Genomic DNA, 24,683 nt, shown 5'->3' with positions numbered 1-24,683 from the left:
AACTACTAATGGTCCCCAGCAGGGGTTCATTTTCATTGTATCTGTACTCAAGCCTCTTTACCTAGGTTTTCAAAAATTTTAATACAGATTTTTGTTTTTTAAAGAAATTCTAAAAATTGTTATTTAATTCTCTTTCACACGGGCTTTCTGATCAGGTCCGCCTGTCAGTTTTTAAGGCAGACCTGATCGGACAATCCCTAGCACTCTATGGAGCGGCGCATGTCAGTGGACACCTGCCGGCATCCGATCTGATCCTGTCTGCCAAAAACAGCAGATTGGATCGGATGACTGTCGGATGTCATCCCCTCCCTTTCCTGACCTGTCGGACTGCATGCTCGGATAAGGGTTTGGTATAGATTTTGGGAGGGACCCCACGCTATTTAAAAAAAAAAAAAAATGGGCGTGGGGTTCCCCTTCAAATCCATACCAGATCCAAAGGGCCTGGTATGGATTTGGGGGGACCCCACGCCGTTTTTTCCCAATTTTTTTTTTTTTGCTGGCAATTCTTTTTTTTACATTCAGCTGTCAGCGGGTAACCTCGCTGACAGCTAATGACTCATCGGTTATTACGGATGTGGCGGCCAGCTTCCTGGCCCGCTTCTTAGCAACCAGCTATACACAGTGTGTTTAAAGAGGGAAAAAATAAATGCAAAATGCATGAAAACTGCATTCAAAGATGCGGGTTTAAAAGCGTAAAACACACCTGAAAACTGCATCAACCGCAACCGCATTAGATGTGAACCTAGCCTTAAAGAATGGAGCTGGAGAAGAGGCATTATACTGAACTCGCTGATGCCTGTGTCTTCTACCTTTACTCTATTCTAGAGGTCCAGCCAGTGTTTTCAGCATTCAACACCTCTGGGTGTAACAGATCAGATGCCTGCATCCCCTGCCGCACATTGTGGCTCCATCCTCCAAACTCTATATCACTGCTGTGTGCTGCAGTCACATTGGGGTAAGAGTATGGAACCACTGTATGCAGGGTGGGGGGGGACCAGACACTGTCAAAAGTGTTAAATTCTGAAGATGCTAAAGTTCTGTGGTAGAGGAGAGGTAAGGGATATAGGCAGCTGGAGAGTTATGAGTTTTGCTGCAGGGACCTTTAAGTGTCATTTATAAAGAATCTGATAGGATTACATTAATGGAAAACTGCCATTAGAGAGGCATGAAGCCTGCCACTGCTGACCTCTCCTTCTGAAAATGCTAGCTGCCTGACTTTTTTTTTTTTTAACTTGCTTGCTTAAAAAATTAAAAAAAAAAAATCACTGACCTAGAACAGGGGTCTCCAAACTTTCTAAACAAAGGGCCACTTTACTATCCTTTAGAATTTAGAGGGGCCGGACTGTGGTCAGTGGGAGTAGAAAATGTCCTGCTGCCGGTAACAACACCCCATCATTGGTGTCAGTGGGAGGAATAGTGCCCCATCTTTGGTGTTAGTGGGAAGAATAGTAGCCCAATAGTGCCAGTGTTACGCGTTGCCGCGATTGTAGTGTGATTTACCAAGCGAAAATCACGGTACAATAGGGGTGCCATTAGAAATAATGTAATCTCTTGTGCCAAATGCAAAATTTAACAGAAGCCATCGGGAAGAAGATCCTCACAATCCTGCCAGGGAGGTTGGGGGTGCTTGGCACCATGTTATACACTAAATATGGGCGTAACATGACAAGAAAGGTGGAATTAGCCTTTAATTCGCTTTAACAGCTTGAACAAACCTGCCACAATTTCTGATATCTCTCAGGTATTAGGCTAGATTCAAATGGCTGCACTGGGGTGCTGCCAACAAGAATAAATGGATTTTCGCCAGTGGTTCTAAACATTACCTGCACACTGTGTGTGGGTAAACAGCAGCAGCTGTCAGATTTGGACTCTGTACAAATCAATGGCCAGAGCCATTGCTGTTCACATGTAACCAATAATCTGAGTGGCTACATGTGAATAGAGCCCCTTACTGATCCTGGCCGCAACCAGTGTGCTTCTAGGTTCAAAATTTCTGAATAGTTCTGGCTGCAGCTAATCTGCCAGCTTGTATGCGGCCATGGCACCATTTAGCCACCTCTAAACACAACAAACTATCCGCACCTATGCAGCTTTCTGAGTGGAGCCTAGGTGAGATCTCTGTGCTGGAGTCCCTGTGTCTTGTACCCGTTATAAAGGGCTTCCACTTTCCTTTTATATTAAAGCTGAACTAAAGGTATTAATCTTCGCCTGTTTACCGGTCCCTTGCTGGTGCCAGCATCTTCTTCTGAATACCAGTTTTTGGGCCTCTTCATCAGCCGGCGTGGGATGATGTCACTCTTGCGCATGTGCAGGGCCAGTCACAGGGCTGAGCTGAGCATGTTTTTAGTGCCGGAGAAAACAACAAGCAGACATGTAGGGGCATTTTATTGTAGAAGAGACATTGCATGTCTCTTCTGCAATAGAAGCTTTTCTGTCTGCTTTTTTTTTACAGCTGAACTTTAGTTCCCCTTTAAATTTACATTATAGAGACTGTAACACACAAAGTTTGGCAGAACTTCTCAAAATTCTCAGGTGGACAGGAACAGATTAGGAATTTATTGGTAGGGAGAGCCTAGTGCAGAATTATCTAAAATATATTAAAAGCCTTCGGCTGACTTAACCCATCATGCTTCACTTATAACAAAAACATAAGCTCTGAGTGGAGCGACCATTAAAGCCTGGTACACACTAGTGTCTTTTAGTTTCATTCAACCCAACCCAGCGGGCCGAGCGAAAAAAAAAAAAAGAGCTCAGTTGGAGCCACTGTACTAACAATTGGATGTTAGTACAGTGATCTCCCCCACTGAGCTTTTGTGTTCTGACAGGGGGACGGCCCCCCGCCAGAACACACTGGTCACTGATCGGGTCCTGAATCAGCAGACTTTTTCAGTCATGCCCCTTCTGTCAGACTGGCTGCTGTACACACAGGTCAGATGTTGGCTGGTTTCTACTGAACCGCCCGACACTGCCCGATATTCAGCCCATGTGTACGGCTCTTTAGGCTCAGTTTCCACTAGTGGTCCTCCAAATTGTATGATTTAGAGTGCGACTTTGATCGGACTTTACACTCTCTGGATCAAAGTTGCATCAAAGTAGTGCAGGCACCTTTGTTTTCTGTACTCCTTTCATAAAACTCAATAAAACAGATTGAAAGTTAAAGTAGAACTAAAGACAAAACTTTGTTATTAATTTTTAGTTTTGGATAGAGTGGATTAGAACCCCTTTCAGTTGTTAGGGAGATTCACTCATCTGGAATATGCAGTTCATTTTTGGACACCAGTTCACAAAAAGGATATCGGGGAACTGGAGAAAGTGCAGAGAAGGGCAACCAAACTGATAAGAGGCATGGAGGAGCTCAGCTATGAGGAAAGATTAGAGGAATTGAATTTATTCTCTTTTGAAAAGAGGCAATTAAAGGGGGGATATGATCAACATGTACAAATACATAAGTGGCCCATATAGTGAACTTGGTGTTGAGTTATTCACTTTAAGGTCATCACAGAGGACAAGGGGGCACTCCTTTCGTCTAGAGGAAAAGACGTTTAGCCCTGGTTCACATTGCAGCAATTTGGCATGTAATTTGACATGTCAAATCGGCGGCTATTGCCAGCAATGGCACTGTGCAAAACGGTGCGACACCGCACCGATTCCCAAAAGTAGTTTCTGTACTACTTTTGGAGACTTCGGGGTCAATAGACATCTGTGCAGAAATCCGCACAGATGTCTCTGAAATCGCCCCCGAAGTCGGGACTGACATGTAAAAATGAAATTGTGCGAGTTCAGCTGAACTCGCACAATTTCATTCCTGCTGTCAGTGTGAACCTAGGCTTAATCTCCAAATATGGGAGGATTTCTTCACAGTAGGGGCTGTGAAAATGTGGAATAGACTCCCTCCAGAGGTGGTTCTGTCCAGCTCAGTAGATTGCGTTAAAGAAGGACTGGATTCTTTCCTAACTTACATAATATAACTGGGTACTAACATTTATAGGTAAAGTTGATCCAGGGAATATCCGATTGCCTCTTGGGGGATCAGGAAGGATTTTTTACTCCTGCTGGAGCAAATTGGATCAAGCTTTGCTGGGGGTTTTTTGTCTTCTTCTGAATCAACTGTGGTATAGGATTGTATGATTTTTTTTCCCTTTTATTGGTTGAACTATATAGACTTGTGTCTTTTTTTAACCAGACTGACTATGTTTGTTCTGTTTACCATTATCATTCAAGCTGGGTTCATACTGCTGCGCTGTGCGACGTTGCATGTGATTCGCACCGCACGGCTGTGCAAATCACATGCAATGTCTGTGCGATGTGAATTTGCATCGCATTCGGACCAAGGTCATGCAAGACCCTTTTTTTGGTCTGCACCAGAATCAGATTGCATGGGTGTCCACACCCATTCGATCCGATTCCTGCCTGAACCGATAATTCACACTGTGATCTGTGAACCGATTTGGGGGTGGCATTAACTTTGTATTGACACTCCCAGCAGTTCGCATAAGGCAGTGTGAACTGCCTGTGAGTCAAATGCAATGCGGGAACCCGCAGTGGATTTGCAGGGTTCTCGCATTGCACCAATGTGAACCAAGCCTAAAAGTAAAAGAAAATCCTAAATCTCAGGTTGACACCAAAACAGTAATAGAGGAGAAATCTTCCAATAGGGACACTAGTTCAGGTGACACCCTGGGATTCCCTCACTTTGGAGGGATTTGCTCTCACTTTCTGTTTTGACTATGGGATAGAAAGTCAAGGGCATCCTCTCCTGTGGGACACAGATGGGAAAAATAAAACTGACCCGCGTTATAACCCTTCCTTACTCTATCCAAAAGTAAAAAAAAAAAAGTTTTACATTTTTACATTTGGTTACACTTTATTTTCTCACCATTAGAGGTAAAATAAAGTATAATCTGTCATTGGCACTCACCCTCTCAGCACTGGGCCACCACAGCAAGTTCATGAAGGCGCTCTTGAATGGCTGGACACAGACAAGAACTCCGGTGTGTACAGAACATGATCTCCAGTCCATGGATCACCACCCAGAAACTATATTAGGACACTTGGCAGCCTCTGTGCAGGAGGAGGTCTGCGGGCCACACCATGATCACAGCTCTACAGGCAGCCTGCAAACAATCAGAGGAAGCAGAACCATTATGTACAAAGAAAGCAACACCCCCCAATCACAGGCAGAAAGTAACAAGTCCTCTCAGCACACAGCAGCCATGAACTAATGTGAACTCTGTCTACAGCCCCTCACTCCTCATTAATATCATCATGCAGTGTGTACAGTAAGTTGTGTAGGATGTGTACAGCTCTCCTCATCATGCAGTGTGTACAGTAAGCTGTGTAGGATGTGAAGAGCTCTCCTCATCATGCAGTGTGTACAGTAAGTTTTGTAGGATGTGCAGAGCTCTCCTCATCATGCAGTGTGTACAGTAAGTTGTGTAGAGCTCTCCTCATCATGCAGTGTGTACAGTAAGCTGTGTAGGATGTGCAGAGCTCTCCTCATCATGCAGTGTGTACAGTAAGCTGTGTAGAGCTCTCCTCATGCAGTGTGTACAGTAAGCTGTGTAGAGCTCTCCTTATGCAGTGTGCACAGTAAGCTGTGTAGAGCCCTCCTCATCGTGCAGTGTGTACAGTAAGCTGTGTAGGATGTGTAGAGCTCTCCTCATGCAGTGTGTACAGTAAGCTGCGTAGAGCCCTTCTCATCATGCAGTGTGTACAGTAAGCTGTGTAGGATGTGCAGAGCTCTCCTCATCATGCAGTGTGTACAGTAAGCTGTGTAGGATGTGTACAGCTCTCCTTATCATGCAGTGTGTACAGTAAGCTGTGTAGGATGTGTACAGCTCTCCTTATCATGCAGTGTGTACAGTAAGCTGTGTAGGATATGAAGAGCTCTCCTCATCATGCAGTGTGTACAGTAAGTTGTGTAGGATGTGCAGAGCTCTCCTCATCATGCAGTGTACAGTAAGTTGTGTAGAGCTCTCCTCATCATGCAGCGTGTGTAAGCTGTGTAGGATGTGCAGAGCTCTCCTCATCATGCAGTGTGTACAGTAAGCTGTGTAGATCTCTCCTCATGCAGTGTGTACAGTAAGCTGTGTAGAGCCCTCCTCATCATGCAGTGTGTACAGTAAGCTGTGTAGGATGTGTAGAGCTCTCCTCATGCAGTGTGTACAGTAAGCTGTGTAGAGCCCTCCTCATCATGCAGTGTGTACAGTAAGCTGTGTAGGATGTGTAGAGCTCTCCTCATGCAGTGTGTACAGTAAGCTGTGTAGAGCCCTTCTCATCATGCAGTGTGTACAGTAAGCTGTGTAGAGCTCTCCTCATGCAGTGTGTACAGTAAGCTGTGTAGGATGTGTGGAGCTCTCCTCATGCAGTGTGTACAGCTCTCCTCATGCAGTGTGTACAGTAAGCTGTGTAGAGCCCTCCTCATCGTGCAGTGTGTACAGTAAGCTGTGTAGGATGTGTAGAGCTCTCCTCATGCAGTGTGTACAGTAAGCTGTGTAGAGCCCTTCTCATCATGCAGTGTGTACAGTAAGCTGTGTAGGATGTGCAGAGCTCTCCTCATCATGCAGTGTGTACAGTAAGCTGTGTAGGATGTGTACAGCTCTCCTTATCATGCAGTGTGTACAGTAAGCTGTGTAGGATATGAAGAGCTCTCCTCATCATGCAGTGTGTACAGTAAGTTGTGTAGGATGTGCAGAGCTCTCCTCATCATGCAGTGTGTACAGTAAGCTGTGTAGGATGTGCAGAGCTCTCCTCATCATGCAGTGTGTACAGTAAGCTGTGTAGGATGTGCAGAGCTCTCCTCATCATGCAGTGTGTACAGTAAGCTGTGTAGATCTCTCCTCATGCAGTGTGTACAGTAAGCTGTGTAGAGCCCTCCTCATCATGCAGTGTGTACAGTAAGCTGTGTAGGATGTGCAGAGCTCTCCTCATCGTGCAGTGTGTACAGTAAGTTGTGTAGGATGTGTACAATAAGTAGTATACAATAAATTGTGTAGGATGTGCACAGCTCTCATCATGCAGTGTGTACAGTAAGTTGTGTAGAGCTCTCCTCATCATGCAGTGTGTACAGTAAGTAGTGTAAGATGTACAGTACAGAGCTCTCCTCACCACATACCGGCGGCACCAGATGACAAGACACCGGCACAATCCTTCCACCCAGCAGCCACAACATAAACATTGCATAACCTTTCTACGCCCGACCGCTTCAGATTTTCTCTATAGGGGAATATTCATTTCTTTACCTTAGTCATAGTCAGTGTATATTTTTTTACTGTTCTCAAGAAATGAAGAGTATGATGTAATTGTGACTGCGGCACCAAGTTTGCACTGAACTCGTAGCAGGGTGTTGGAAATCCGCCCGCCCGCGCACCATCCCGAGTCCTAGAAACAAGGAGCGAGCCGGGCCGAGCGGCGCGGTGCATTGTGGGGGAGCCGGAATCGCAGAGCACGTTGTTGAAGAGGAAAGCATGGCGGCCTCCGGGAAGAGGTGAGAGTCGGCAATAGACAGGGATGAGAAGGGGGGAGAGGGAGAAGCATGGCATACACAGAGCTGAGAGAGCAGACAGGCCCGGCTCTCCTGTGCTGGGGGAGTACATAGAGAGTTGTACTCCAGGGACAGGTACGGCAAATACTCAATATTGTCCCTGGAAGTCACAAACCTCCTCAACACTCCCAGGCCTGGATTATATAAGAAGCAGGTCAATGCTTCACCTCAGGGCCCAGTCACACTATATGGCCTCATGCACACAGGGGGTCTGAGAGAGTCCCTCAGACCACCACAAGGCATGGCAGGAAAATGTGGCGTAAAAAACGCGCTGAAAGCAGCATTGCACGCGTATATGTGCGTTCACACATTCTACATACACACTCACATACTACACACACACACATTCTACATTCACATACTACACACACATATTCCACACACATTCTACACATATTCTACTGGCCCGAACATGAAGGCCTCCTGCACACAGGTCTCTCTGCCATCTCTCCTTGAAGCCTTTCCTGCCAGGAGCAATGTTTTTGGCAGAGGTGTAGCGTCACATATGGCGACCCATCACGTTTGGCTACCCACTGGACTGCGCATGCGCGATGCCACCATATGCGTTCTAACACTGTGGCAATATGCGCTTGCACAGAATTTTGTGGCCACACCCCTGAGTCCAGGTTCAAGCCCTGCCATCCAAGTAGACATAGAGTCAGATTATAATTATGCCGAGTGAAGTGAGGCCGTGCCCGAAGCGTGGTGAGCGGCCCTGTGGCAAAGTGGTCTTACAACAGTGCTGGAACGCATATGGCGTTGTCGCACATGCGCACTCCAGCGGGTAGCAAAATGTGATGGGTAGCCGAATGTGACGTGACAGAGGCAATGTCTGACGTGTGTGTGTGTGTCTCATTCTTTAACACCTTGGCGCCAAACATTTCAGGTCACATGACCACTGTGATTCGTGGTCAGAAAGCTCCCAATCTTAAATATGCATCTGAAGCTTACCGATCCCTGCAGGCTACCAAGCTGGGAGCACGCTCTCAGCATGGGAAGTAGTTTACACAGGGCCACATATATGCAGCTGCTCAGCGTTAAGGCCCACCCACTAAGAGGCCACATATATGTGTACTGTTTGCACCAACATTGTATAGCCATAAGGCTTTTTTTTTTTTTTTAGTCAGAAAGGTTTTTATTTTGCATAAAGAAACAAATACAGGTAGCATACAGATACTCGTATATGGCATGTACAAATTTCGGGATTCCCATAAAGCATGCCACAGGAGCAGTCACCAACCACCTTAGATTATTGCAGACCGTTCCAATGACACGCTACCAGGAGCATCACCTGTCTTACTTATGTCTTTTAATTATAATAGGTCTAACACACAATATATTTCGCAGGGAGTATGACTCCATACAAGGTACAGATTTAAGCAAATACCAGCTATAATAATAGTACCCTTATATGCTGAGCGCTTAATGATTTCCAATCATATTAGAGTATAAAAATAGTGAACCTGTTGTTCATTCAACAGCAATATCAGAATCAACTCTTACTGTATTATAATTCCGACAACCTTAACTTGATTCGTTATGTTTAGTTCAATATTATATTCATCTTTAAAGTAAGGAAATAAAAAAGAAGGGAAAAACAGAAAAAAAGGGATAGAAACAAAACAGAGTAAAGCCTTGCCATGCAGTACCTCATCATACATACTGTTTCATATTCCCCAAGGGCTGTCTTTTTTTTTTTTTTTTTAAATTTCACGTTACCTTGCATGCGCATAGTTACTATACAGTAGTCAAGTCTACATCAACCCAAGAGTAACCTATCCCTAACTAGTTGATGCGGGGCCAAACCAGGAACGTCCAACCACGCCTGCCATATGGAGAGGAATTTTTGTGGAGCCTTTCTACGTTGGTAGGTTATTTTTTCTCTTATTAGGATCCTATTCACGCTGTCTATCCATTGCCCCCTGGTGGGAACTCGCGGGGTAATCCACCACTGGGCAATTAATTTCTTTGCTATGTATAGTAAACGAAGAAGCGCTATACGTGTAGGTGGAGGTGCAAACTCTTCGTCTATTCCCCCCAGTATACAGACCACCGGAGTTCTCTCAAGAGATACCATATATACTTCTGAAATCGTGTCCAGTACTTCCTTCCAATATCTGAATAGCTTGGGGCATTTCCAGATCATGTGGAGTAGATTTCCATGATCCCGTTCACATTTTGGGCACAGGGGTGAATCTCTAATTCCCCACTTATAGAGTTGAAGAGGGGTTCTGTACGCCCTATGTAGAAGGTAAAGATGTGAAAGTTTCTGTGATGCAGAAAGTGACACCAAGGGGGCATTCATAAGGCATATCTCCCAGGTGTCTCCATCTATTGCTCCTATATCTTCCTCCCACCGCTGTCTGGATGGTAATCTAGAGGGGTCTTGTATTCGTGCTATAAGTGTATTATAACATCTAGATATCATGCCCTTTTTAACTTCATCCATAAATACATCCTGTATAATCGGATGTTCTGTCGGTTGGATTCTAGCATTTCTATTCTGGGTTTGTAAGGCATGTCGCAATTGGAGGTATTTATAAAAATTATTATGTGGGATTCCAAACTCTGTGTGGATCTGTTGAAATGATTTGAGAGTGTTGCCCTGGTATAACTGTGAGATATATTTGATGCCTGCGTCCTCCCAACCCTTGAAGTCTTTTAGTTTTTGTATTTCTTTCAGTTGTCTATTTCGCCAGAGAGGCGTGCTGGACAGAAAGCCCGTGATGCCCATTAGTTTTTTGACATAGGCCCAAAGTGAGTTTAATAATTTAACTGTAGGAGCTTCCGGGTCTAAGTGTAAGAATCCCGCCTCCAAATTTGTCAGTGCTGAATAGTTATTGTCTTCCAGCACTACAAGTTTACGGATCGGGTCTTTCGGGTCCAGCAGGCCCCATCCTCCTAGTTGTTGTAGTTGGGAGGCGAGATAATACATCCTAGGATGAGGGACTGCAAGTCCTCCCTCCTCTTTGCCGTATTGTAACGTTGATAATTTTATCCTTGCTATTTTTTTTCTCCATATGAGCTCTCTGAATTGGGTCTCTAATTTATCAAACCATTTTTTTGGTATCCAAACTGGGGAATTGTTAAAAATATAAAGTAGTTGTGGTGCCCAGACCATTTTAATAAGGTTAATTCTACCAACAACAGACAGGGGCAGTTTACACCAGGCCCTGCTTTTTTCGCGGAATTTGGTTAATAAGGGTGTTAGGTTCTGTTCAACATAAGTGGCTGGGTTAGGGGTCACCTGGATCCCTAGATAGCGGAATGAGCCTACTTGTTGTATCATCTCTGCACCTAGTGGTAATGGAATGTTCAGGGGGTCAAGCGGCATCAGCACTGACTTGTCCCAGTTAATGGAGAAGCCCGATAACTCCCCGAAGTCCTTGATGAGGGACATAACCGTTTCTAATGAGTCTTTTGTGTCTCCTAAGTAGAGCAGGGTATCATCTGCGTACATGGACACTACATCTTTATTCATACCTCTTTGGAATCCCGCTATTCTAGAGTCTCCTCTGATTTTTGCTCCCAGAGGTTCCAGGGCCAAGGCAAACAGCAGGGGCGACAGTGGGCACCCCTGTCTGGTGCCTCTAAACAAAGGAAAGGATTCTGAAAGTTCCCCATTAATCCGTATTCTGGCCGTGGGCGCAGCATACAAAAGCTGTATCCATCGAATAAAGGTGTCTCCCAATCCCATATTTTGTAATGTTTTCCACAGATAAGGCCACTCGACACTGTCGAAAGCCTTAGCTGCGTCCAGCGAAAAAATTGAGCCATAAGGCTTTTTACCTTAATGCATTATGGTGAAAATCCTTCTGTGCTATAGCTCCCCTGACCACCCCCCCTCTTTTCCTTACCTGAGTCCGATCCAGTGAAATGCATGAGCGCAGCAGCTCCAGCCTGGGTCACTCTCCTAATTGGACAGGTTACTAGCAGTGGGAGCTATCAGTGCCCACTGCCATCAATCAAGCTGTGACACTGGGGGGTCAAGTCCCACTATCTGTATCAGTAGATGCAGCAGCAGGACTCAGGAGCGAGCCTACATGGGGGCACCTGATGAAGAGGAGGGGCCTACGGGGGATGCCAGAAGAGGAGGATCGGGGCTGCTCTGTGCAAAACATTGCACAGAGCAGGTAAGTATAGGCGAGTGTTCCCATTGGAAGGTTTCCCCTCTATTCCTTTTCTGGGTTAACCCAAAATTTTGGGTTTTTGTTTACTTTCACTTTTAATGATAACGGTAAACAGGACAAATAGAGAGGGTGAAACCCCCTAATGGAGGCACAGACCGTAATAGAAGCAGGTGTTCTAATCCTACAAATTCTGGATGGACCCTCTACTACATCCTTATCAGCAAACAAATGAAAAACAGGCATATTTAGTTCACATATTTCAATACATGTTTAAAGAGCTTGTAAACCGCTGCACTTTTTTTTTTTTTGCCTTACCTGCAAGGCAAAGGTATAATATGCTAGTATACATTGCATACTAGCACATTATGTGACAATTACCTCAAAATGAAGCCTTCCAGCGATGCAATGGCATCCATCTATACCCGGTCTTCCTTCCGGGTATGTGACTGTCCGGAGCTGCGATGACGCCACCCCCACGCGGGAACCACCGGTCATGGCACGCTGCTCTGAAGAGGAGGGATATTTAGTTCAAATGTATTGCAATACATTTGTAGTCTGTTGGTAGCTCACTCCAAGGAATGAGCTGCCTAAATCCTGGATAGTGATAACTTTGTTGAATTGCACCAGGGTCCTTAAATTTCCTTACTAGCACTGGTTATGCTGATGATGTCACACCTGTTGCAGTGAATGTGTTAATCAGGCCTACTGTATCTTATTTGTGCTGATGACAGTTTTAGTGTTTTAAAGCTGAAGTTTAGGTATAACAATTTTTACATAGTTAAATCGGTCCAGCTTGAACCAATGTAAGTAAGCACGTGCTGTACCTGTGGGATCCCTCCTGGAAGCTGGAAATCACTGTAGTAGTTACCGCTACTACAGTATTTGCTGCTAGCTTCCAGGTCCTTTGCCAATCGGATACCCTGCTGCTTACTGAACACAGGACATTTCTCAATGAATGCAGTGTTCTCTGATTGGACAAGGTGACTAGTGACATCACTGCCCCGCCTCTCCACCTCATCCAATCAGAGAGCACTTTGCATTAAGTCAGAATTGCAAAGTGTTCTCCTGACTCCTGTGGCAAGCGAGAGATCTCCCGTGTTCACAATGCAGCACGGTTTGGCGCAGGACCTGGAGGCTATTTCAGATCACTGGGGTAGCGCTGCCTACACGTGTGATATATATATATATATATATATATATATATATATATATATATATATATATATATTGGTCCAAGCTGGACCAGTGTAACAATATAAAAAATGCCTTAAACTTCAGCTTTAAACATCCAGTGTGTGGGACATTTACCAACAGGTCTATGTTTTAAAAATGGCATTACCTAGAGGTCTGCTTATAATGGTGATTATAGCAGGTGAGGTTAAACTAAAATGATCACAGTTTTGTGTTCATCTTGGCTATTTACAGGTAACATGTAAAAAATATATAACTGTACCTGTTTTATGGATTTTCTTTTCTTAATGTGGTTGGCTTTCCACTTCCAGAAAACTTGCTCAGCTAAACTTGGATGAATTCCTGACCACTGGTCTGGATTCTGAAGGTGACTCTACAGAGGAAACAAATACCGAAGTATTAGAGGAGGAGGTCCAATCGAAAAGAGTGAAGGTCAAAAAGAAGAAAGCATCAACAACTGAAACTAAAGAAAAGTAAGATTTTCTTTTTCTTTTCCGGGTGTTCCCTGACCTTTATAAAGTCATTGCGGGTGCAATATCGGGCTCCTGCACACTCTCTCCAGCTTTCTGCCCTTACCTCTATGTGGACTTTCAGTTAGAAAGCAGGAGAAATTCTTAGTGGACTACAAGTGTGCTGATTAGCGCACTCATACTTGTTTGAGAACTACAAGCCCGTCTGCCATGATGGAAGACGGGACTTATAGTTTATTCATACACAGATCTCTGTGAATGAATGACACAGCTGTGGGGGAGAGTAACCCTCATCCGCTGTCACGGGGGAGGGGGTTCATGGGGTGAGAGGGGCAGGTACTGGAACATGTTACACCCTAAAACCCCTAGTACCACCACACCCTTCTTATCACCTTCTCTGACACCAATTCATGTGTTTAGCTGCAGGATGTGTGTGGGGAAAACCAAACAGGGGAAAAGAAAATATTACAAAAGTTGAGTTGTGACCAGAAAAATGAATGCTTTTTAAATCCGAAAACAAAAATAAAATATTGCAGCTTACCAATCCTTCCATGTGGTGGCTGCATTCGTTTTATTTTTTAAATACTTTTTTTTGCTTTTCACCAGGCAATCTGGACAGTAACAAACTTCCTTTCTTATTGGTGTGTCTACTTTTGGATGGAGGAGCAACAGAGACATCTTTCGGACAGTAGCATTGTCAGTAGGGTTGGGCTCGGGTTCAGCCCCTAGTCCCAACCCACCGGAGCAATACCGCCAGGAAGCCGTCACTGCACACCATCAATCATAGGCAGTGAGCCATTTCCCGGCCTGTAGCTGCACATACACACATCCTGACTAGGTTGCTCATGATTGGCGGTTTGCAGTGACGGATTCCTGGTCAATTTGCTCTGGTGGGTTGGGACTAGGATTCAAACACGCCTGAGCCCATCTCTAATTGTCAGTATGGTGAGAAGGTAGTGTTAAATCGGCAGTAGATGGATCGAACTTGACCAGTTCAGCAGGGACCAGCCAAGATTCGATCCATCTATGGGCAGACTGGTTATACTGAAGTCGATCCATCAATAAGTTTCAGTACAACAAGCCTATTGAATGTTTTGTATGTGATCTTTCCCGGCGGCTATAGCCACCAGCAGTGACCATTGTGTTTTGCTGGCAGGAAAGGCCCCTCACTGATGGATCCCAGTAGTGCTGTGGGAGGGATTCTCCCAACACTGAATGTGTTGATGGGGGAATCGAGCAATTTTTTTCCTTCCATTTGTGGTGGAAGGAAAGAAAATGTAATAATCTATGGGCTGCTTTAGATGTGCTGGCAGATTAAATTGACTTGACTAACAAATCTCCAGCAAACCCCTTTCAGCAGGTACAGCAACTTTTTTTTTTTTTTTTTTTCCTTTTGGGATAGAGGTTCTACATAGAAGATGAAAGCTGACTGTTGTAAGCACCCCCTGTCAGTGTTAAAAAGTTTGTCTCAAACACATTAACTCCTTGGCACCGACAGTATGCATATATGTGGCCTCTCGGTGGGTAGGCCTTAATGCCGAGTGGCTGCATATATGCCGCTATGTGTAAGCTACTTACCATGCTGAGTAGCCAGCGGGAATCGATAAGCACCTGATGCAAACTTGTGATTGGGAGCTTTCCAGTTATGTGACAGCCAATTCTAGCGCTCACATGACCGAATGCCTGTCACTGCCTCCCGGCTTTTAAAACTTTTAAGGGCCGGGAGGCAGTCGGCGCCAAGGGGTTAACCAACAGGTTTGCTGATCAGCTTGGTCTGTTAAAGAATTTGAAAAATTACAGACTCACTGGCAGGACCTTCACGTGAAAACATTTTATGAATAAGTACAAGGTTTCCTCTGACGGTGATCATAATGTCATCTGCCCTCATCTCCATCTCAGCCAATCAGAGAGAGCCTCGTATTCATTCAAAAAAAATGAATTTTAGGCAGGGAATGGGACAGGAAGTGCCTGTATTGCTGCTGGAACACAGCACTGAATACTGTATGTTGCCGATGCTACATACAGTTTATACACTGCTCCCAGTGGGCACATGTATTAGTGAAGGAATTAAATCAAACCTGGAGTTCCGCTTTAAAACAGACCATCACCTCTAAAATAACACTGCCTCCTCCCATCTCCCCAGTCTGTTACAAAAAATCATTTATTTAGGGGGTGGGAATCAATCCCACCTCTTAATTTCTTGCCTAGGCGAGGATAAAGTACCCTTGGCCCATCCGCAGCCTCCTGGGATATACGTCACACATCTCAGTAGGCCACAGGACCAGTCTTCCTGTAGCTGTGATCTCGCACATGCCTGTAGGAAACTAGCTGTGAGTGATCAGGATATGACAGCCAGCTCCTGAATGCAAGATGGTGGTGTGGAAGCATTGCGGACAATCGGGTGCAAGGAAGGTGACACTGGACGTAATGGGCTCATAAGAATGTGTTTCTTAATGGTTGGCAACTACAGTACTTGTAGCTGCTGACTTTTAATTTTCCCAGAGCTGAGTGAAGTTCCTTTATAACTGTCATTTTTTTTCTTCATTTGTGTCTCATTCAAGAGATTTCCCTCTTTTTACTGTCCCATAGGCACAACAGAAAGTGAGAGGAAATCTACATTGATGGCAATCTCCTCTTAGGTTTCATAACAACAGGAAACCCCATTGGTAGATTTCCTATTTAGTCCTGTTCTGGGACGACTCAAAATTTATTTTTATTTTTCTCCCTTTCTGCCAGTCATCACCAGGAAAAATTAAGAGGGTGAATCTCCCCAGTGGGTACATGGACATTATAAACCCAACGGGAATTCTAATACACGGAGCATGGCTTGCCCCTGCCTCCGCTCTCTCCTTGTTGGCTCACTGGCTGTGATTGACAGTAGAGGGAGCCAATGGCTATCTCTGCTGTCTCAGCAAATGAGGAGGGAGAGAACCAGGAGAGCCAAGGCTCTCCTGCACATCGCTTGAACGAGGTGGGGGCTCAGATAAATTGTAGGGGGACTGGGGGTGCTGTTGCACAGAGGTTTTTTACCTTCTTGCATAATAGAATGCATGAAGGTAAAAAACCTTGAGCTTTTACAACCACATTAAAGTAAATAGCATGCTTATACAAATTCACCATTGATTGTAAATCCTTTTTCCACTTAAGGAAGGTGAAGAAAAAAGGCAAAGCTTCGGAGCACAAAGACCAGCTGTCTCGTCTTAAAAATAAAGATCCTGAGTTTTACAAGTTTTTAAAGAACAATGACCAAACTCTCCTCAATTTCAATGACTCCGATAGCTCAGATGAAGAAAGTGGTGCTCATCAGCTGCCGGATCACCTAGAGGTAGGCAAAGAACTGCTCAGTAAAAACCTGACCTAATTGCACCAATTCTGGCAAGGAAATGTACAGTAGGGAAAATAATTATTTAAATCCCTACAAATATTATAAGTTTGCACACTTATTATTGGGTCCCCTGCAGATTTTTTCGTTTGTCTACTTACAAAGAAGGTCTATAATTTTTTATAATACGTGTATTTTAAATGATTGAGACAGAATATCAACCAACAATCCAGAAAAAAAACACATGATACAAATGTTATAAATTGAGTTGCAGTTCAGTGAGTAAAATAAGTATTTGATCCCAAATACAAAACATGACTTAGTACTGGAGAAACCCTTGTTGGCAAGCACAGAGGTAAGGCGTTTCTTGTAGTTGGTGACCAGGTTTGCACACATCTCAGGAGGGATTGTGGTCCACTCTTCTTTACAGATCTTCTCTAAATCCTTTAGGTTTCTTGGCTGTCGCTTGGCAGCTCTGTTTTTGCTCTCCATAATTTTTCTATAGGACTAAGATCTGGAGACTGGCTAGGCCACTCCATGACCTTTAATGTGCTTCTTCTTGAGCCACTCCCTTGTTGCCTTGGCGGTATGTTTTGGGTCATTGTCATGCTGGAAGACCCATCCACTACTCATTTTCAGTGTTCTGGCTGAGGGAAGAAGGTTCTCATTTAAGATTTTACAATACATGGCCCCATCCATTGGCCCCTCAATGTGGCATAGTTGGCCTGTACCCATAGGTGTGCGCACGGGGTGTGCCTGGGCCAACCCTAATGTGTGTCTGGAGATCTGCTGTAAGATGCTGCAAGAGACTGTATAGGGAGCTGCGTGTGAGACAGTTTCCCATTGAGCAGTCAGGGAGGCATGTAAGAGACGCTTAGTACTTTAAACTGTAAAGTAATGTCACTGCTTGCAGATAGGAGCTGTCAAAACTCGGGGCTGATGTTAGGGTGGGCGGGACCAAATAGCTAGCCTATCAAACACGCTGATGTGAAGGGCTGGGCGGGCCGCTCTGTGTAGGTGGCTCCGCCCCCTCTATCAGCTATTAAACACCAGCCAATGATTGGGCTGCTTAAGGAAGGGGAGCTATATACAGGGAGCGGCCCGCCCAGCCCTTATTCCTTTGGCTGGTGTTTGATAGCTGATAGAAAGGGGCGGAGCCACAGCCTCAGTGCCAACCAATGCCACCTATCAGTGCCCAACAGTGCTTCCAATCAGTGCAGTCTATCAGTACCGCCTATCAGTACCCATCAGTTTTGCTTATCAGTGCCAATGAGTGCCCATCAGTGCTGCCTATCAGTACCAACCAATGCCATAAATCAGTGCCTATCAGTGCTGCCAATCGGTGAAGCCTATCAGTGCCAACCAATGCCACCTATCAGTGCCGCCTATCAGTGCTTCCAATCGGTGCTGCCTATCAGTGTCCCCTATCAGTGCCCATCAGTGCTGCCTATCGGTGCAGCCTATCAGTGCCCATCAATTCAAGCCTATCAATGCCCATCAGTGCCACCATGCAGTGCCTATCAGTGCCCATGAGTGCTACCAATCAGTGTCCCCTATCAGTGCCAATCAGTGCTGCCTATCAGTGCTTCCAATCAGTGCACTGAGTGCAGGGATGGGCAGTTGAACTCGGCAGCTAGGCACATTGTCTATGGGGGCTGGCCTGGTGGGGCACAACTGAAATCCGTCTGTTTTATTAATGCCACATGCCGATCTTTAGTATAATACGTAATCACCACAATGCTATTTACAATAAACTACTGGAGGTAAATTAAAGTGTCAGTAAACGGCTCGCCACTAAGCACTGTTATGTGTTCCCACACCACAAAAAAAAAAGTGCAGCGCTAACTTACTAATCAATAACCTAACAGTAATTGTGGAACGCTCTAATGTATGGAAATCTCAATAAACGTCAATATTACCACAATACTGGTGATATGTAACATCATATATAATACACATCAAACTGAAAAAATAAATAAATAATGAAACTTAGCAGGGATGGTGGAAACCCCTCCTATAGATATTTGCCATACTGATTAATTACAAGTGCAATAATTCCAGTGATATGTGATTTCATATGTAATACACATCAAAATAAGAATAACACATTTTTTTTTTTTTTAACTTAGTAGGGATGGTGGAAACCCCTCTACACATAATTGCAATACACATTAACTTCAAGTGCAACAACCGTTTAGTTGGGAGGTTCACACCATTATAGAAATTTGGAATTTTTATTGTTTAGATTGTTACACTTAATTTTATATGTTTTAGTTACTATTATAATGTGAATTTTTGCGCTTGAAGTTAATTTTCCATCACCCTTGCTCAGTCCATGTCTTTATGGACCTTGCTATGTGCACTGGTGCGCAGTCATGTTAGAACAGGAAGGGGCCATCCCCAAACTGTTCCCACAATGTTGGGAGCATGAAATTATCCAAAATGTCTTGATATGCTGATGTCTTAAGAGTTCCCTTCACTGGAACTAAGGGGCCAAGCCCAACCCCTGAAAAACAACCCCACACCATAATCCCCCCTCCACCAAATGATTTGGACCAGTGCACAAAGCAAAGTCCATAAAGACATGGATGAGCGAGTTTGGGGTGGAGGAACTTGACTGGCCTTCACATTAAAGTGGAGACTGTGAGCCAGGCCTTCTCATCCAACATCAGTGCCTGGCCTCACAAATCCTCTTCTGGAAGAATGGTCAAACATACCCATAGACACACTCCTAAACCTTGTGGACAGTCTTCCCAGAAGAGTTGAAGCTGTTATAGCTGCAAAGGGTGGGCCAACTCAATAGTGAACCCTACGGACTAAGACTAGCATACAGTGTGTGTGTGTATATATATATATATATATATATATATATATATATATATATATATATACACGTGTGTTTAAGCTTTGGCGTGCACATCCTAATGCAATAGGCTGCTCACGCCTATGCCTGTACCTTTAGCAGAGAAACAGCCCTAAAGCATTATGTTTCCACCTCAGTGCTTGACTGTAGGGATGGTGTTTTTAGGGTCATATTCAGCATTTTTCTTCCTCCAAACATATCGAGTCATGTTAATGCCCAAGAGCTCAATTTTGGTCTCATCTGACCACAGCAATTTTTCCCAAACCTTCTCTGAATCATTTAGATGTTCATTGGCAAACTTCAGATGGGCCTGTACATGTGCCTTCTTGAGGAGAGGGACCTTGTGGACGCTGCAGGATTTCAATCCATGGCGGCGTATTGTTACCAATGATTTGCTTGGTGACTGTGGTCCCAACTGCCTTGAGATCATTCACGAGCTCCTCCCATGTAGTTCTGGGCTGATTCCCCCCCCCCCACACACACACACTTTTCTCATGATCATCCTTACCTCATGAGGCGATATCCTGCATGGAGATCCAGACCGAGGGCGATTGATGGTTATTTTGTATTTCTTCCATTTGCAAATAATTGCTCCAACGGTTGTCTCCTTCTCACCAAGCTTCTTACTAATGGTCTTGTAGCCAATTCCAGCCTTGTGCAGGTCTACAATCTTGTCCATGACGTCCTTTGACAGCTCTTTGGTCTTTCCCATGATGGTGGGTTTGAAAGGAAGAAAAAGGTTCTGTGGACAGGTGTCTTTTATACACATAATGAGTTGTTGTTAGGAGCACCTTAAATTGACAGGACTAATCTGTGTACCACATGAGCACATACTGGAGCCAGAATTATTGTTGGTTGGTAGGGGATCAAATACTTATTTTGCTCACTGAACTGCAACTCAATGTATAACATTTGTATTATTATGTGTTTTTTTTCTAGATTTTTGGTTGATATTCTGTCTCTATAATTTAAAATACTATATGTAGAAATATAAATCAGCGCGAATACGTATAACAATGTTCAGCAGCTGAACACCAGGGTCATCAATCAAATCCCTAGAATAAATGTATAAGCAGATGGTGCAGCGCTAAATAAGGCCAAATCAAAAATAAACATACAAAATAACATACAATGCGGAGAGTATGTGATGTATATCATGAAATAAATAGCATAAATATAATATGACTACGTGCTGAGACAGTATCGGTGTCCGCAAAACACATTTAAAATCTCTCAAAGTTCAAAACAGCACAGAAAGTCTGAGTCATCCAGTGAATCCAACCAATCGTGTGTAATCAAACAGCATGCCGGAACAGGTGACAAATCGACGTGCCCACCACCATTATTAAGAGTAGCCTCTCACCTGATAACGAGGACCCTTTTAATTATAGAGGGTCATAATTGGAGGTTTTCAATTATTTTGAGAAACGGGATATTAAGATCAATGAAGTATTTTCTAGGAACTCTTTATTTGAACCCACCAATGATTTACCACAATCTTTTAGAAAATTAGGTTATATTTATGAAAAAAAGATTAAAACTTGGTGGGACATCACATCGTTTGAGCAGTATCTTGCTGCCAGATTCATTCCCAGACGTTTAAGGTGGGATTTACCCCCCAACGATGGTCTGACGGATGTTCAGTCCATGTCAGAATGGAGTGATTTTTTTATTAAAAGAGGCTTTGAATTACTTGAGTTTCTTTTGGCCCGTAAGAAGAAGAAAATGGCAACCCTTGACTCTCAAATCATGGGTATCACTAAGAATCTTGAATCTTTAAAAGATAGTGAAGAGTTTGAGATTGTCAGGTGAACTTAAAAATAAGCTCATCAAATGGGATTTGGAAACACAGAATAAAAAGAAAAAGAAATTCATTAGGGATTTTGATGATTTCAATGGGAGGATTATTTTTAAGTGGCAAAATGCTCCTGTGTCAGAGGACACTGCACCAACCACTTTGACTTCTCAACCCAATATAGGAGTAGTCAAAATTGACACCCCCAGAACTAATCCCGTTTATGAATATGATCATTCCCAATTTAATGTGCCCACTTCCTATCAAGACTCTAATACTTATAGGAAAAATAACAACAAAAAAGGAAAAAATACTAGAGGGAAAGGCAGAGGTGGAGGTTCTAGGTCATATACCCAAGAAGGGGATCATGCCCATGGGACCTATCATCATGATACACCATATCGCCAGAAGGCGTACCCACCGTATCATGATAGAAGGGATAATTTTGATAGAGGTAGTCCATACCCCTCTCATGACAAACCCATTTCTACATATAATCGGTTCGCTCTACTTACTGACTATACCCCCTATAGCAATAGGGATTTTTTAGATCAGCGGGGGAAACAGAGACCCCCCCCCCCCGCCCCACCAGCCCTATCGAGGAGAACCATGGAGACAGCCTGCACCATACACTCCTCCAAACCCCGGCCCCCGAAAGCGAAAAGAAAGAGAGGAAGGAGAGGGGGCAAGAGAACACAAAAGGCCCAAATCACGTTAGGTGTTGGCATTTACAATCTGAGTCAGGTAACGCTCAATGATGATGAAATCAAAGTTCTTGATCGAGGTTTGAAGTTCGCGGCCATAAAAAATCTCAATAAATTTGATACTTATGTCAACATTCAAAAATATATTAGAACTCTATGAAAAAATACTTTTTCGCCCACCCAAATCAGGGATTGAGACCTTCTGTACAGAATCATTCAACCTTACGGAATAGAGCTACATTTAATCCTTACAATTCAGATAATAAATTTCTTGAAGTTTTTAAGAACATGGTATTCAATGATTTTGGACAAACTTCAGGTTAAGAAAATATCCGACCCATTATTCATAAAGCGTGGTATTCATTCTTTAGCGGAACGTAAAGATGTAGTAATCCGCCCCGCAGACAAGGGGGGGGTTTCGTTATTTTGAGTAAAGAATATTACCAAACAGAAATGTGTCGTCTGCTCTCGGATCGGGATACTTATAGTATCCTTAATAAAGATCCTATGTTAGCATTCAAAGACGAATTACATACCATTATAGTGGATGGTAAGGATCGAAGGATCCTCAATAAAAAAGAGGCCATGTATCTTGATCCTCTGTTTTGTAGAACACCTATTATTTATTTTTTTACCAAAGATCCACAAGGATACCTCCAATCCCCTCGGACGACCCATTGTTAATGGGAACAATTCTGTTTCTGCGAGGCTTGGACAATATACTGATTTCTTTTTACAGCCGCTTGTTATGAAAACCCCTGCATTTTTGAAGGATACTAAGCACATCATTCAGATTTTAGAAACTCTTGAATGTTCTCATTCCACCTTTTTGGTGACAGCGGACGTAAGTTCGCTGTATACCATTATTGGTCATAAGGATGCCATGTCTTCCGTTGAATGGGCTCTCTCCTCATCTTCCTTATCAGGTAGACATCAAGAATACCTTTTAAGTTGTCTTAACTTTTGTTTAACCAGGAATTATTTCTGATACAACAGGGAATTCTATTTACAAACGAGTGGAGTTGCCTTGGGGGCTCGTTTCGCTCCCAGTGTGGCTAATATTTTTATGGTCAAGTATATAAAAGAGCTCAAGCGCTGACGTGGTTGCAATTTTTCTACTATGAGACCCAAATGGTTAATATGAGATGACCAAATAATGTAGCTGCAACTAAGTGAGTAGTAAGATCAATAAATAGTAAAAATGGTCAGTTGCGCTCACATTATCCTCATATTCCCATAAAAAATAAAGGGTAAAAATATGCTTCTAATAGTAACACTCAATTCCCATAAGAATAGTAAAAATAAGAATGATAAGAATAAAAAGTAAAATTCCACTTCTAATAATAACAGTAATTATTCATTAATAAATTAAATTCAGCTAAACTAATCCCACCATAATACATAAATGTGCTCCTAAAAAAACGCACAATAATAAACCTTGCTGTGTATGTGCTTTAAGACAGCTATAAGCTCCTTACAATAAATATATTGAGTGAAATATAAATAGAGAAAACAAGTAAATTCTGATTATATATATCGTGCTTCCAAGAGATTTCTCCAAAAATATATAAATACAAATGCGCAAAAATTATATACACAAAAATCCTCCTTTTCCTACAAATCCTTCATGTGAAGTGTGGATAATTCATTAAGTGTTATATAATTAAACAAAACAGTGTCATTTAACTCGTGACAATGTTGAAACAAAAGTGGAAATGAAAGTGAAAACAGTGTCAAAAATGTTACTTTTTACTCCTTGCGCTTCTTCTTCAGTGTTAATCACTGCTCCGCTCAGATTCCAGGCATATGGGGAGAGAAATTAAATATCCATTGCGCAGAGATAAAAAGATTCATTGGATACTATAATTAAGATAGGGTTGTTACACTCAGACTCTTTCTGGATGGGATCGCTTTTTATATTGATCAGGCTGCAAACAAGAGCTCAGCGGCACAGCTCTACCTCCACCGCCGCCAACTCACACACTGCAGATGCTGGACGATACAGGCTCGTCCTACATGTTACGTCACTGCCACGTGACTTATTCAAGGATCCTTGAAAAAGTCACGTGGCAGTGACATAACGTGTAGAAGGAGCCTGTATCGTCCAGCATCTGCAGTGTGTGAGTTGGCGATAGAAGTACATTGATTTCCAACTCCATCAAGGATCTTAATGAAGACAACCACAATTTTAAAATGGTGTTGGACTATAATGTACAATATCGCAAATTTGAGAGGATCATACAAAAAACTGGTCTATTCTTAAGCAGGACAGAGTCTTAGGCCCTGTATTACCAGATCGACCACAATTTATTTATAAAAAAGCCCCCTTATTAAGGGATTGTTTGGCTCCTGGTGTTTTAAATCCCCCAGTCCCTACTTCGGATAGGTTGTTTTCCTTTTTGGGAGGCTTTTATGCATGCGGAAGATGTGTCCCATGTAAGCATGCCAAAGGAAATATTAAAAAACTGAAAAAATTTCTTGCATCAGCCAACAATAAGGAATATAATATTAAGCAATTAATCACTTGCGACACTGTAGGTGTTGTCTATATGCTGGAGTGCGGCTGCGGGCTACAGTATATTGGCAGAACTTCTAGACCCCTACATGTTAGGTTGGCTGAACATGTTAATAATATTAAAAAAGGCCTTAAATCCCATAATGTGTC

The 24,683-nt window shown here is 43.3% G+C and overlaps 2 protein-coding genes across 2 annotated transcripts in view; one reads left to right on the top strand and one right to left on the bottom strand.

Annotated features, from left to right (window-relative positions):
* The window catches only part of KLHL17 (kelch like family member 17), a gene marked incomplete in the record, with an annotated part of 112,462 nt that extends 105,296 nt beyond the window's left edge, over positions 1 to 7,166 (bottom strand). Inside the window, 2 exon segments of the mRNA XM_073603048.1 lie at positions 4,919 to 5,114; positions 7,115 to 7,166. Of these exon segments, the coding sequence (XP_073459149.1) occupies positions 4,919 to 5,020 (102 nt within the window).
* A 178-nt stretch (positions 7,167 to 7,344) lies between these two features.
* NOC2L (NOC2 like nucleolar associated transcriptional repressor) overlaps positions 7,345 to 24,683 on the top strand; it is a 221,289-nt gene continuing 203,950 nt past the window's right edge. Inside the window, exons 1-3 of the mRNA XM_073603046.1 lie at positions 7,345 to 7,486; positions 13,176 to 13,337; positions 16,482 to 16,659. Coding sequence (XP_073459147.1) covers positions 7,467 to 7,486; positions 13,176 to 13,337; positions 16,482 to 16,659 — 360 coding nt within the window. The 5' untranslated portion in view covers positions 7,345 to 7,466. The remainder of the gene's footprint in view (positions 7,487 to 13,175; positions 13,338 to 16,481; positions 16,660 to 24,683) is intronic.

Source organism: Aquarana catesbeiana, linkage group LG10 (assembly GCF_042186555.1).
Source record: "Aquarana catesbeiana isolate 2022-GZ linkage group LG10, ASM4218655v1, whole genome shotgun sequence".
Classification (NCBI taxonomy): Eukaryota; Metazoa; Chordata; class Amphibia; order Anura; family Ranidae; genus Aquarana; species Aquarana catesbeiana.
The sequence above is the reverse complement of the archived record's forward strand: the minus strand, read 5'-3'. Positions and strand labels throughout refer to the sequence as shown.